At 31.5% G+C, this 15,745-nt stretch overlaps 1 protein-coding gene across 2 annotated transcripts; it reads left to right on the top strand.

Annotated features, from left to right (window-relative positions):
* Positions 1-6,967: 6,967 nt before the first annotated feature.
* On the top strand, positions 6,968-13,183 carry LOC102609545 (probable serine/threonine-protein kinase PBL7). Of its 2 annotated transcripts, none has more exons than XM_006492288.3 (8): positions 6,968-7,494; positions 8,367-8,789; positions 8,956-9,327; positions 9,549-9,761; positions 11,331-11,702; positions 11,861-12,104; positions 12,191-12,338; positions 12,509-13,183. In XM_006492288.3, exons 1-8 carry the CDS (start codon positions 7,464-7,466, stop codon positions 12,884-12,886), a joined length of 2,181 nt encoding a protein of 726 aa, XP_006492351.2. In that variant the 5' UTR covers positions 6,968-7,463; the 3' UTR covers positions 12,887-13,183. The 2 variants fall into 2 exon arrangements, with proteins under 2 accessions (XP_006492351.2, XP_024948816.2); XM_025093048.2 differs by having other exon boundaries at positions 7,007-7,494; positions 8,468-8,789.
* The last annotated feature ends 2,562 nt before the right edge of the window (positions 13,184-15,745 follow it).

Genomic DNA, 15,745 nt, shown 5'->3' with positions numbered 1-15,745 from the left:
TGTTCGCCCCCCCATAATGAATAGAGTGGTGCTATTAACACCCCTTAGATATCCTCAAAACACCCCTTTCTTTATGTAATTATACTTAAGGATAAATGTATGATTCTAATCAAATGATTCCTTAATTTTCATCTATTAAATTATTTCTAATTATACTTAAGGATAAATGTATGATTCTAATCAAATGATTCCTTAATTTTCATCTATTAAATTATTTCTATTGAAATAATTTTTAATTCTTATCCTATCTTTATAAATTCATTATTCTCTGTTGTACTTTAAAAAATTAATGGTTTCTCATACTTAAAATTTATTTTTGAATTAAAATAAAAATATATTTATTTCAAATCAATGATTAGCATTATAAGATTTATTACCTAGAAATTTGATTTGTATGGAGGATACATGTATTTGAGCAAGAGTGTAGGAGAAAATTTCATTTTGTTTTAAATGTGAGGAATCTGAACAATGGAGGGTTAAGAGGAAAAGGAATTTTTTTTATATTTAAAACTTCAATTTAAAAAAGGGATTCATAAGAAATTCGATGGGGGTATTAAAGGTCCACTCTAATGAATGAGAGGCCTGCGGTCCAGCTTTTAGAGTACCCAAACCCATCTAGTAATCTTTTTTTCAATTAAAGCCCAAAGAGCAGAATGTTTGTTTGGGCTGCATGTAAAAGAAATTTCCATGTGCAAATACCTAAAGACTAAACAGGGGTGACATTGGACCCTTAATTTATTTTGTCAACTCTCACTTTTTAATTAACATTATTTATTTCATAATAATTATTCTTAATGAAAAAAATAAATATTTTTTTCTCTCTCAAATTCTCAATAATTTAACTTTTTATCTTTCACGTCTCTCTCATTTTTTAATTGATTCATAATTTGAATTAAATATTAACTCCTAATCAAATCCTGAATTGGAATTAAACAAAATGTTAAATTCTCATATAATATCAAAACCAATATTATCAACAACAACCAAACCCTCCACTTAATTATAAAGTTTAAGAAACTCAACATTGAAGCTTATCATATATCGATGGAGGTGATAGATTGACAATAAAGAAGATAGGCACTAGTGGTGGTAGACTGGTGGTGATGGTGATGTTGATGAAGTGGTGGGAGTGACTATTATACATTTAGGTCTAGTGGCGAAGCTAGCATCATTTTTTTGGGTGGGCTAGATTTTAAAAAAAAATGAAATTTACTTCTCAAAAAATTTGTTTTATACAAATGAAATTAAGCACACTATATAAACAAAAATCTAACCATAAAACTGCAAAAATCTAATTATAAAACTATAAAAATATAATGTAAATAAGAAAAATATTATCAAATAGTAGATTTGTTTTTTTATTTTTTTATAAATGTTAATAAAATAAATTTATAAATTTTTTTTTTCAAAAAGTAGCCCGGGTTAGCTCACCTTTACCTTCGCCTTTGCTTAGGTCCCATTTGAGATTGTTTTTGAAAAACTCAAAACTGATCTTAAAAAACTAAAAATTAATTTTTGTGTTTGATAAATTTCTTTAGAAATCAATTTGGCAAAATCACCTGACGTATAGCTTTTCAATTTTGAAAATTAATTTTATACATAATAAATTTCATATATATCTTCATATGTATTATAAAAATTGATAATTATCATTACTAGTTAGAAAATAAAATTACTAAATTTAAAGAGATTATTACTATTACCAATTATATTGAGATAACAAGCTAAAAAAATATAATTAATAATGTAAAATATCTATTTTAGTTGTCAATTATTGGATATACATAATAAAAAAATATTATATATATATATATATATATGTGTGTGTGTGTGTGTGTGTGTATAAATTAGTTTTATTTATTATTATATCTAATTTAGTCATTTCCATTCTTTTAGTACTTTAAGAGTAAGATTTATTAAACAAGTACACTTACTTTTAAAACTGAGAGGAGTTAGCTAATTCTTTTTATAGGTGATTATTTATACATCACAGCTAATAATAATTATTTTAAAAGTTACAATATTACCAAATTAGCTCTTATACAAATAAAAATGACACTCAAGCAGCTGTTTAATTAATGGGACATTTTGAGTTTCCTATTGGAGAATCTAAAATGAGGAATTATATACCTAAAAAATTAAAATATAAAATTTGTATGAAAAAATAAAAATAATATGCACATAACGCATCATTCATTCTATAAAACTATTTTATTAAACTTGTGATAGGTAAAATTGAATAGAGTGTTACTAATTAAGGTAATGACTCCATTATATTTTATCTCAATTTTATAAATGCATCATTACTCTTCTAAAAAAAAGTATCCTTATTGATAGGAACAGGGAGGGTTAACTCATTTAATACATATGTTTTCGTTTTTAATTTTCAATTATGTGGTTAGCTAGCTGTCATTTTAACTGTCATTTTAACTGTCATTTTAATGCATATGTTTTAGTTTAGGGTTAAGGACTTTGAAATCATAGTTGGGCCTTAATAAAATATCTTTGACAATTTAATCATATTATTAAATCTTGGCCTTAAATTACAAAAATCAGACTCAAAGTTGCAATAGAAATAGTATATATTATAACTTCGTTGCAATCTTTTAACAAGTTTTATTGGGAGTGTGAATTTTTATACTATTAACATAATTATTAGGACGGACCAACTTGGTGGCTGGACCAGGTTATACCCAACCTAACTCAAAAGAAATTTCTTTAACTTTTATGTAAGAATAAAGTTTTTTTATTTTTCTAAAATAGGTCTCGAAGTAAATTTCTTCTAAATAATTAAAATACCCTTTAGGGCCTAATCACTCTTTCGTATTGAGAGTTAACAGCTTTGTTAAAAAAATTAGGATCTTTTTCTTGTCTTACGTTAACTTTATAATCTAGTAAAAAAATTAGTTTCATTACAAATAAAGTCAAAACTAAATACAAAACTCAGTTTTAACCACCTATTAAAAAATGAGAGGTAAGGAAAAAAAAAAAGATAAAAAAATGATCATTGTTCTTATAAAAAAAAAAGCAATTTGGCAGTTTTATTAGAGTAAGAGTAAATATATTTTATTTAGAGCGAGTTCATTATTGATGTAATATCTAATGTATGTGTTTTTTAACTCTTGTTTATGCATCGATGTCAAACCAAAATACCCACTAAGCATTAGCTCGCCCTGAAAGAAGATGATCCAACCATATCTTCCATTGTGGCTACTATTTTATGACTGCACTGCAATCATTAGCCTTGTCTTCCTCATCCCCTCCCCCACGATGTATAATTTAATCCAATTGACCAAAAATCTCGGGGTCCACTGGTGATAATTTAAATATGCATCCAACATGACTAAAAAAATAAAATTCTCATTAATAAGGCTTGAGGTCTTAGTTTATCTCGTGACAACTTTCTGTTGCTAATATGTCAACACATATAAGGTCAAACTTCTATCTGTTGTGAAGTTATGGAGTATATTTTGTGACAACTTTCCATTGCCAATATGTCAATACAATAGGGTCAAACTTCTTTTTGTTGTGAAATAATTTACATTCTTTTATACAAAGCAGAATTAATAGTACAGAAAACATTAAATGTCATTTTAGTACCGGATCACGTCATCACAATTAACTTACTCTCTAATCGAAGTGTGATTAGATTTCTTTTTAATCTAAACAATTCAATGAGATTTTTAATAACACGTTAAGTGAGATTAGATGATGTGCTAATCCAAACGACTCTTCCAAAAAAATTTTGATATATGATTAGATGATGTGTTATTCCAAACGACTCTTCTAAAGAAATTTTGATATATAACTCAAAGAGAATTACAAAAGAGGAGTTTTTATACAATAATTGAAGCTGAAATTAAAATTACGAAGATAACAACAAAATCTTTCTATTTATAATAGGGTTAATCCACTTCCATTAGTTAACTTAAAAATAGAACCTAATATCACAATTATTATAGAAATAAAAGATTAAAATACAAACCATAATTGACTCTAATTAAAATAAAATAAAAAATTAAAAGACCCTAAATAGCAAAATTCTAAGATTCCAAAATAACATCTAATATCAGAAATGTTGTTCAGTGTCGTGATCAAATTATTTATTCCAACGAAAATCAGCTGTGGGCTGAAAAGTCGTGGGTGCCAATAGAGGTGCCATTAAGTTTACACAAAGTTTAGGTGCTCGGTAACATGATCCGACTGACGATAGTTGACACCAATGGTGCTTGACAAACAAACATCATACTTGGACGTGCGATATTGGCATCAAGTAAATCACGACACTGGCTAGCCATAAGTAAGAACACTCCGGTTTTTCAAATAAATAAGTAAAATAAAATAAAATAAAATTCAAGAGGATATGGAGACGTGTGTCTAGTAATTATTTTCCTTTAACATATTATTCATGAGTAATAATAAAATAATTAAAAGTCGGATTAGTTTTAAGAAGCTCAAAAGAGTTTTTGAAAATTTTAAAGTTAATTTTAGTGTTTAGTAGACTTTTTTTAAAAATCTCCTTTTACAATTCACTCATCCTATAATAATTTTGAAAAGTAAGGAAATAATAGTTTTTCAAAATTTACAATTCTATATATATCCTCAATATATTATAAAAATATAAAATTATCCTTATTCAATTAAGAAATAAAATTATTAATTTTAAAAAGATTATGATTATTACCAATTCTAATGAGACTAGAAAATAAAATTAACAAATTAAAAAATTTATTTTAGCTATCAAATATTATATATAAAAAATTAAAAATATTATATACATATGTTTATAAATGTGCAAATAAATTTTAAATTTTATTCAATATTATGTCTATTTTAGTCATTTATATTCTTATAGCAGTTCAACATTAAGATTTTCCAAACACATGCGATTACTTTTAAAATTTACATACTCTTAAAATTAAATTTTAACTAATATTTAACTATTCTATTCATAGCTGAGTATTTGTATAGTACAACTAACAATAATTATTTTAAAAATTACAACATTACCAAATTGGTCCTAAATATATTTGAAGAGACTAGCATACAGTAAAATTTCGATGAATTAATATTCAATAAATTAATAAGCACAATTAAATAATAAATTTTGTTAGACCTGAATTGAGATGGTTAATTAATAATTCAATAAATTTATAAAATAACAATTTAAAAAAATTATTATTTTCCTATAGGTCCCATCAACTACATAAATTAAGAATTGCCTAATTTTAAAACTAACTGCATATAATATGTCTATATAATTTTGGTAAAATATATTTTGAGTGTTTGACTGCTTCTTGAAATTGATATCATCTCTAACTTTTTATGATTCATAAAGAAATTCTGGTCAATATTATCATTTAAAAACAATAAATTGTTTATTGTGATATTGTTTTGAGTATTTCTTTGTGTGAAACAGATTTTATAGTCGAACTATTATCTCTGACATGGAAAAATAAAAAATGTACAAAATATCTTATTATTACCAATGTAAGATAACTAATTATTATTAAAAAATATATAATAAGTACTAGATCAAGATAAATCATTACTATAGACGTAATCATAATTTCTAAAATAAAAATATTTTCATGAATTAATAGTTTATTAATTTATCGATTAATTAATATTTAATAAATTAATATATTTTTTATAATTTCAAAATTATTAATTTATCAAGATTTTTGCTGCATTTAATTTTTGATTGGAGGATGGCTCTTCTTTTTAATGTTAATTCACTGGCATGTTTGTGTTGTGAATTGATTGATGGTTATGTGATTGGGGGGAGAACAACCAAATCTCACACATAACAGAAGGGGGACACGTCTCTTGTTTATAGAACACGTTGCTTTAATTTCATGGTTTCGTTGATTACAATATTTAGTAGTTCTCTATTTCGTTAACCAATATATATATAAAATTCAAAATAAAATCAGAATACTTAAAGGGATCTTAAATTTCTTTAACTTTTCTGGATGGATTCAATTAATCAAGTTGATCCATTACGTGAAGTTTTCATCTGTGATATCAGTAATAACCATAGACGAAGACGATCAAACTTCTTTCGGTTTTTTTTTTTTAATTTATTAGAAGACGACCAAACTTAAAACAGAAAATTCTCCAAGACGAATGAAGCGCAGGAAAATGACAGTAGCGTAGAGGCCCCCAATATAATCCGATTCGAAAATCGGTTGTTGCTCAGTTGGTATTGCGACTATTTGACATCGTTGTCGTGTAGCAAACTACCATTTTCCGTCTCTTGCCCACTCGCCATCTACACGTACATGTGGAACTTGTTTCCATATTTTGCCAATATGCTGCCTCGTTACTTTATTTTCGAAACGTCATTAATTAAAAGTTTTGCTTCGGTGGCGATCTCCAACGAGATTCATGGCCGTGGCTCGTGCCACGTGAATTCGCGCGCGCGTGTGTATATATAAATTTGTGTATTTTATAAGCAATAGTAAATAAAACATAAAATCTAAAATTACACGAAAGGGACTGGGGCCGTGTATCCCCGTTCGTAATTGCCTGTGATTTATTTTAAGATTTATCCAAAACTTAAAAATGTTTTTCCATAAAATCTACCCAATCAAAACATGCCAAAATCGTATCACTATTATTGTTATTATTATTACGTGGTCTCAACTGGGGGCATGACAAGGCGATAACGTCTTTATTTAGCAGATTTGCTTTCTTTTCTTTTCTTTTCTTTTCTATCATCCGATTTATTTTTATATTTTTTAAGGAAAAGTATATGCTCTACTGCCGGCAACATCGGACGGCCTAGATATTAGATTCTTGGCTGTCCACGGAAGAAATACATGGTACCACTTCAGCGTATCTACTCACTCACTGCAAGCACCTGAACTGCCGAAGCAGCGACCACTTTTTCTCCCTTTTGGTGTTGGTGCCGTTAATTTAATTTGTTCTTTTCCGTTAACGGCGCACGCTGCCATAATTAAAGAGCCTGTGCCTGTACGCTTCTTCGCTGCTCACATCAAAAGTAAAGAAAAGCAAAATATAAATAAAAATAATTTTAAAACACCAAAATTAAACAATAAAAATATTTTCCAAAAACAAAAACCGAGACTCCAAGGCTACTGCTACTGTACCAAAAAGCTTCTCCAGTACATGAACCAGAGTAAAACCAACAATATCGCTTCAATTGATTTCTCTCGCTCAGCTCCTAGCTCAATATCTTCAAAACTCAAAACTAGGATTCATTTCAACTGAGTGAATCATGGCAGTTTTAGCGTTGAGTCATTTTCTCAAAGTTGTTATTTTAAAGGCGAAATCTCGGCCTTTCGATCCTCCTTCAGTGGCTGTTAGAGACGTGCTGTGCTTATAGTCTCGCGTTTGTCTTCGTGTCTTATGCGCATTTAGGTGTGGTCTGATCTCGCCGTTGATTTATTTGAAATCTCACAGATCTAAAGCATTTGGGTTAATCAACGGCGTCGGTGATGTCGGTGCTCACAGTTTCGGATACCACCGGTAATCTTATATCTTCATACGTTTTACCATTTTTTTTTTTTATAAGAGCTTTACCATTTTGTTATTTCGCCTAAATTGAGCTATTGCACTGTTTTGTAATGTTGGTTTGGAAGCTAAGAAATTGCAGGAGACAAAAAAGTGATTAGAATCGGTAGCTAAAAAAACTGGAATTTGAGGTTTGCTAAATTATGGTAGTTACTATTAGAATATAAAATTTTGAATTCTTAGTTTGTAGAATTTCAGAGTTAGGAACATAACTTATTGCGCTTTCTAATAATTTCTCAGCAATTAGGATTTCTTGATTTAATTGTTTGAGCTGCGGAGCATTTGCTGGGTATGTCTGAGTGTCTTCCTCGCAGAAGTTTTAGAATCTTTTACCTTGCTTTCTTGGTTCTGTTTTTATTTTGATATTTAATCATAGGTGTGTTGAGGCTGTCGATCTACTGAGTTTTGATAGTAATTAAGGTTTATATTACCTATTGTCTCTCAATTTGTTTGTTTGCAGAGAAATGTCAGTAGAATAAATGAAATTAAAACTTCAGGTAGCATGTTTCATCCCTATTATTTTAGAAAGCAAATTAATTTTAGTTCAGATGATTAATGCAAGCTCTTATACTTTTTTTTTTTTTCATTTTCTAGGCCCCGTAAACTGATACATGCACACACATGAAAACTTGTGGCAAAACAATTAATGTGATGGTTCACTCTTGTTGGGTTAAAAGACGTATGCATGCATACCTGGACTTGAACTGTGTTTGTTTAATTATTGTAACATGTTCTTGATAATATAAAAAGTCTGATTAATGTTGCTCTATTTTCGCGAAATTCTATTTGTGTTGGTCAATTGAATATTTTCCAAATATTGATTGCAGGATTATTGAAAAAGGCCCAATATTTGTTGCCAGAAATTTTGTTCATTTTATGTAGCATTGTTATCTTCACTGATGCCAATTTAGCTGACAATCTACTCAAGGAAACATCCGTATCTCCATCTCAAGCACCTTTGGTTGCCCCAGCTATTCCTGATCTGCCCCTGCCAGCCAATCTGCCACTGTTTCGTAGATCACGAAGAAAACATTTGTTGCCTCATGGTGCTCCCGCTCATCCTCCTTTCTGTGGCCCCCACATTACTTCTAGGCAACCTCCTACTAGTTCAAGTTTGTCCAAACCATTAATGAAGAGGAGTGCCTTAGAGCCTCCCAGTGCTGGCTTGGCAAATATTTCACCAGCACAGTTCAGCACTGGTACAGTTCCTTCTGGTTTAGCTGAGCCACCTCTATCTCCCGACTCTTCCGGTAAGATGTATTCTAAGCAATTGTTTCATCACTTTTTTGTCTGTCTGTTATTGTTTTAGCGAAAGGCTTGCTGATCCACTGGCCTTCTGTTTCAATATTATATATGCTAACCAAAAATGATGGCAAATTATTTGTTCACACTGGTGTTCTTATCTTATTTTGCCAGATTGTTGCAAACCTGACACAGTGTTGAAACGAGCAAGTCATGGTTGTCACTGTGTGTATCCTATAAAGCTCGACCTTGTACTTTTAAATGTATCACAAAACCCAAATTGGAATCTTTTTCTAGAAGAATTAGCATCGCAGCTTGGTTTGCGAGTTTCTCAAATTGAGCTGATCAACTTTTATGTACTTAGCTTGTCACAATTAAACATATCAATGGACATTACTCCACATACGGGAATCAGTTTTTCTGCCAGTGATGCTTCTGCAATAAATTTTTCTCTTACCACACATAAGGTTCATTTCGACTCTACATTAGTGGGTGACTACAAGCTCCTTAATTTTACCTGGTTTGAGCCTCCTGCTCCATCTCAGGGTAAGATTTCACTCTGATCATTCATCAGGAAGAAGCATGGTTGATATTGCAAGACTTTTTGTAATGTGCTGACGGACACTTGTATTTGATGAATTATTATTATTATTTCGCTGATAACTCTCTCTGTGTTACTTGTAAATTATAGGTGGATTTTTATTTATGTTAATCTTGTTTTACTTATATTGATGAACCACGGTAAAGCTTTTCATCTGGTTTTGCAGCTCCTCTTGCTAGTTCACCACCTATGAAAGCACCAACACATCGAGCATCCCCTTCTTCGTCATCCAGTACCTCAAATAAAGGGAAACATTCAAATTTGATTCTTATATTTGGTATTGGTACTGGCCTACTGATCACTGCCATCATATCTGTGCTTATTATTTGTTCTTGTGCATTCCGTGGAAGGAAGAGTAAAGCCTCCCCTAAAGAAACTGGTATGTGTCTTAAATACAGGTCCATGCATTTTTGTGCTTTCTCTATGGTCTAATCTATGTGTTACCTCTCTGGTTATTTTGTTGATAGTTTTTACTAGACCTACTAAAACGGGTTGTTAGGTCATGTTCGTGTCGTGTTAAATTTAAGTTGACCCAAACATGACCTATTTAATAATCGTGACAAAATATTGAGACCCTAACCCGACACATAAAATAAATAGGTTACGCAATAACATGCTTAATATCTATATATTTCACAAGATATATACATGTGTGTGTGTGTGTGTGTGTGTGTGTGTGTGCGCGCGCGCGTATATACACATATATATGTATATATACATGTTTACTAATTTTTTACGCATTTACACTTACACTATTGAAGTTCTAAATCTGTTTAGAATTTTATATGTGAAACATCACGTATATTTTCACACCATAACACATCCTCCCCCAAAAAAAAATTGAAGAAGAAGAAGAGAGAATTATGTTCAATATTTGAGTTTTGATAAGAATCTACAAATTGATTTAGAATAGAAAATATAGTCATGTTAATAATCGGGTAAATGGGGCAATAACTTTAACCCTAACTTGACATGAAAAAAGAAAAAGAAAATTGCATTGACCCGAACCCGGCTCATTTAATAATCGTGTTAAATTTGATGACTCAAACTCATTTATTTGCATTGTACTTGTGTCAGGTAATCAGATCGTGTCAAATTTTGCGAACTCTAGTTTTTAATGCACAACATATAATTGTGAGCAGAAGTGAAAGCATGGACTAACTTTTTATAGCTACTCTTTGTAGTATGTTGTGGAGAAAAAATGGATAATAAGATAAATCATTGACTATATAATTTAGTAAAACTCTCACTTTACAGCTATATAAAATGGGCTGCCAAAGATTCTTCTTTCATATTCGTTATCAAAACTGTGTATTTATTGTAGCCTCGGGAAAGAAAAACCTCATACCAGGCATCCCTCTAATATTGAACAAAATTATTCGATTATTTTTCAAACATATTTAGAAAATGCTAGAAACATAGAAAATGGGACAAGTATTGCTCTGGATTTCAGTATGCAGCAAAATTTTTGCCTACTTGAACAAATACAAATTCAATATTGCCTTTATCATTCATTTCTGTAGCATCTCACAAAGTTCTGGTCAACTCTAGAAAAATTTGACTTTTCGCTGTTAATTCTCCATGATATATTACTTTTTGACACTTATAAGCCTAAGAACACTTCATCAGCTGATGAGAGGATTTTATTGTTTGCTATGAAAGAGAAATTGTATGTAATTCCAAACTAGAAAGATCATCCCCGCCCGTGAACAAGGAATTGGTTGATATTGCATAAGCCTATCATGAGTTTAATAACTTATCTTGTAGTTTGCTGCTTGTAAACTGCATCAAGGGGAGTTGGGTATGTTTAGCAACTATTTTGAAACATTAAGTTATCCTTACAGACAAGAGTAGCGGTTTACAAAGTAGGACTTGTTAGAGTTCAAATGTTTCATAACAACCAGTTTGATACTTGTTTATTCATTTTATTCTCTTGTTTCTCTTCCAGCAAAGCCACGGACTGCAGATGCAGTTACTTTGGGAGGATCCCTTCCCCACCCTACTAGTACACGATTTCTAGCCTACGAAGAACTTAAAGAAGCTACAAACAATTTCGAACCTGCAAGCATACTAGGAGAGGGTGGATTTGGGAGAGTTTTCAAGGGTGTATTGAGTGATGGTACAGCTGTAGCAATCAAGAGGCTTACTTGTGGAGGGCAACAAGGGGATAAAGAGTTCTTGGTGGAAGTGGAGATGCTTAGCAGGTTGCATCACCGCAATCTTGTGAAACTTGTGGGTTACTATAGCAGCCGTGATTCTTCACAGCACCTGCTTTGTTATGAGCTTGTTCCCAATGGAAGTTTAGAGTCTTGGCTCCATGGTAAATTGCTTTCTTTGTTGGTAGATGTGCTGGCATCTTTGATATTGTGCTTTTCACTTGATTTTTCCTGCCAGAATATTGAGCATCTGAGGAATAAAATTCTTTTTTAGATATCTTTTACCTGATACAAGGTTCTCAATGGTTTTGTTTTACCTCAGGTCCACTGGGAGTTAATTGTCATCTGGATTGGGAAACCAGAATGAAGATTGCACTTGATGCTGCAAGAGGACTCGCATACCTGCATGAGGACTCTCAACCATGTGTTATTCACAGAGATTTCAAGGCATCCAATATATTACTTGAGAATAACTTTCATGCCAAAGTAGCTGATTTTGGTCTTGCCAAACAGGCACCTGAAGGCAGGACAAATTACTTATCAACTCGGGTGATGGGCACGTTTGGGTTGGTTTCTTTCTCTAGTAATATGCATGATTTTTTAATTCCTTTTAAAACTCTCTGTATCAATATTGAATGGAATTCATTGACAGGTATGTAGCCCCCGAGTATGCTATGACTGGACATCTACTAGTAAAAAGTGATGTTTACAGCTATGGAGTTGTCCTTCTGGAGTTGCTGACTGGAAGGAAGCCTGTGGATATGTCGCAACCTTCTGGACAGGAGAACCTTGTCACTTGGGTTAGTATAGAACCATCAATTATCAGTCTTCTCATATTTATACATCACAGATCTTTGTTGGTTCAATTTTTGGTATATTGCTGTTACGCCTCTTTTAAAGATAACAACCTCTGTTTTTCACTTAACTAAATCATCTGGCAAAAAGTTAAACCAGTGGCTTATATTTTCAGGCCAGGCCAATTCTTAGAGACAAGGATCGGCTGGAAGAGCTAGCTGATCCAAGGCTTGGAGGAAAGTATCCAAAGGAAGATTTTATTCGGGTTTGCACCATTGCAGCTGCATGTGTTGCTCCTGAGGCAAACCAAAGGCCCACAATGGGTGAAGTGGTACAGTCACTTAAAATGGTACAGCGTGTCATAGAGTGTCAGGATCCCACACTAACATCTTCCAACAATCGGGCCAACCTGAGGCAATCATCAACTACATTTGACTCTGATGGGACATCTTCAATGTTCTCTTCTGGTCCTTACTCTGGTTTAAGCGCTTTTGATAACGACAATGTATCTCGAACAGCCGTTTTCTCTGAAGATCTTCATGAAGGTCGATAAACACTCAAAAAAGTAAGTTAACCAGAAACCTTAGTCTTTTGATGCCAGAAAACTGAAGGTGGGGAATTTCCCCAAATTGAAGTATGACGCACAGGATTTTTCCATTTTGTTTATCTCCACAGATTTCATAGGTTGTGTAATTGTGACGGGTGAGGACAACTGATGATCTTTTGTTACAACTAGTGGAGAACCACGGTTCAGTTTTCCCCTAGACAGTGGTTCTACATGTTGTATGGAATTTTGTATATATCTCCTGTAGCTTGTTTTATGGGATTGGCTTTCCTGGTTTTTTATTGATTTTTTCCCTATAGTCTCGTTCTATTATAAGAATTTCCACTCTTAGGTATGGCTAAATATGTGTCCGGTTCCGGGTTCGGCTCTCGGTTCCGGACTGGATACCATTTTCTTTGTGTACAAGACCCGAATATGAAGGACCCCCCCCCCCCCCCCCTTTTTTTTTTTTTTTGCATCTGGGTCGAGGCCAAATTTTTGGGTTGCGGTTTTTAAACCTAAATAAGTGAATAAGGTTAAAAGAAATGAAAAAATCAAAATACAAATACATACCCAGATTCTAAAACATTCATTAACAAATACAAATTCTAAATATCAATATTTTTAAGCAATAAAACATTCAGAAATGTAAATCCATAACATAAGTCCACAATTCAAAGTTCAAATTTCAAACCACATGTCTAAAGTCTAAACTCTTCTTCATCATTTTCTATTCTACTTCGTTTGGCTGTAGCTCACTCATCACTCAAATGTTCTTGTAGAAAGTATTGCTTTCTGTGGAATTCCATCTAAAAGACATGCATAAATCATAAACACAAGAAACAAGACAACCATAAACCAATGAAGGAGTAGGCGAGTTGGTTACTAGTTGCAACAACGGTCTATGATGATGAACACAGCATCACAGCCATGATCAACTTCGTCCTATCAATGTTATTTTCTCCACAAGCAGTTGATGATGAACGTAGCGTTTTCAAACGTATCACAGCTCGACAAACGACGATTGTTGATAATGATGATGATGATGAATAGAGCTGTGAAGGTGGCGAGCACGGTGATTTGATTTGATTTGATCAGGAGACGAGCTGAAGAGAAAGGAAAATATTTGGCTTTGGTTTTTTGGCTGCAACAGCTGCGATATGTGGAAGTGAAATTAGGGCACTTTTTTGGGTTAATTTTTCTATTTATATTAAAAATAATTAAAAAACTTACTAAAATAAGATATCTCGATCCATGTTACAAAATTGCGGGTTCACCTAAATCTATCCTCAGACTTGGATACGTCTGGGTTAACAAAATTGAATCTAGATATTAGATTTATTTCACTCCGATAAGGGTTGAACCCAGCCTTGATTTTTTGGGTTCGTCTGGGGTCTAGGCTAGGTCCGGGTTAAGTTGTCATTCCTACTCTTAGCAAGTGTTTGCTTGTAGGATTAAAGAATCAGAATTCAAAATGAAAATAATTGATAGTATTTATTTGTTAAAGTAGAAGGTAGAATGGAAAAGAATTATGTGGGGCCCACATATTTTGAGTTAACTAATGGGAAATCAATTTCTACGAGGATGGGAAAACAATAAAGGATCTATTTGTAAATATTACAAAACTTCTACATGGAATAAAATGTAACAGTGACAAAACTTAATTGAGGGTAATTTGGGAATTATGAAAATTTAATGAAATAAAATAAAAATATATTATTATAATAGTAATAATAATAATAATTTATTAATGTCATTATTATTAATATTATTGATTTATTATTTATTATTATTGTTGAAATTAAAATTTATCAATTTATTATTATTATTATTAACAACAATAATTAATTATTATTATTGTTATTGTGAATAAAAATAATCACAATAATTAAAATATAAAATAATAATTATGACAATGGCTAATTAAGGACTTTCAAAAATTTATAATAATTTAACTCATTTTGATTTCAATTTCAAAATAAAGTAAATACATTAATAGTAATATAGTTCATTCTAATTCTGATTACTAGCGCTCAAGTAAATAACTTTTTTTTATTCCAACTCCTTATTTTGATTTTAGGTCATTGGAATTCTTATTTAGTAAACACACCTTTATTGGATTTTGGTTCTTCCTCTCAAATTTTGCTTTGGCATTTTCCTTTACCTCGTTCTAACCACCTTGTTAGCTAGCCCTTTCTTTTCAAACTGGGGAAAGTTGCAGTAGCAGAAGCAGAAAGAGGTTTATGCCAGAAGCTTGTTTAATTCAAACATATTTTTCGCTAGAGCTCTCCTTGCAATCCTTTCCAGCCACGACAGCTGCCACCTCCCACCTCAAAATACTACTGAAATAGACGTGCATAAACACAGAAATCTCGTAATGAAGATTTTAACATTTAGATTTATTTATTATTATTATTATTATTATTATGTTGTCTTGCATTTATGTTACAATTTATTGACATGTTACAACCAATAGTTTACTGGGAGAGTGTCTGCACTCTAATGTAATGTAGACCTGCGCTTGAATGCGAAAAACAACTTTGTATACTTTTTAAAGATTTTGCGGCAATCGATATGCAAATGAGACCTGCTGCCACCCCTTGCGGGTCTAGCTTTCACATGCTCCTTTTCATTTTAACTATTTATCTAATATCAATTATTATATTCAATACAAATCAAATATTATATTTATTTAATGTATTAATTTATGTTTATCTGATAAGTAAGAAAAGATGCTGACGCCCGCCGCAGACAATGATTTTTAATCAACTAATTTAAATATTAAAATATTTATTAAATTCATATAATATTTATTTAATATAAATATATAATAGTCATTTAATAATATAAAATCTTAAAAATACACAA

Source organism: Citrus sinensis, chromosome 3, assembly GCF_022201045.2.
Source record: "Citrus sinensis cultivar Valencia sweet orange chromosome 3, DVS_A1.0, whole genome shotgun sequence".
Classification (NCBI taxonomy): domain Eukaryota; kingdom Viridiplantae; phylum Streptophyta; class Magnoliopsida; order Sapindales; family Rutaceae; genus Citrus; species Citrus sinensis.
This window is presented reverse-complemented; position numbering and strand designations above follow the sequence as displayed.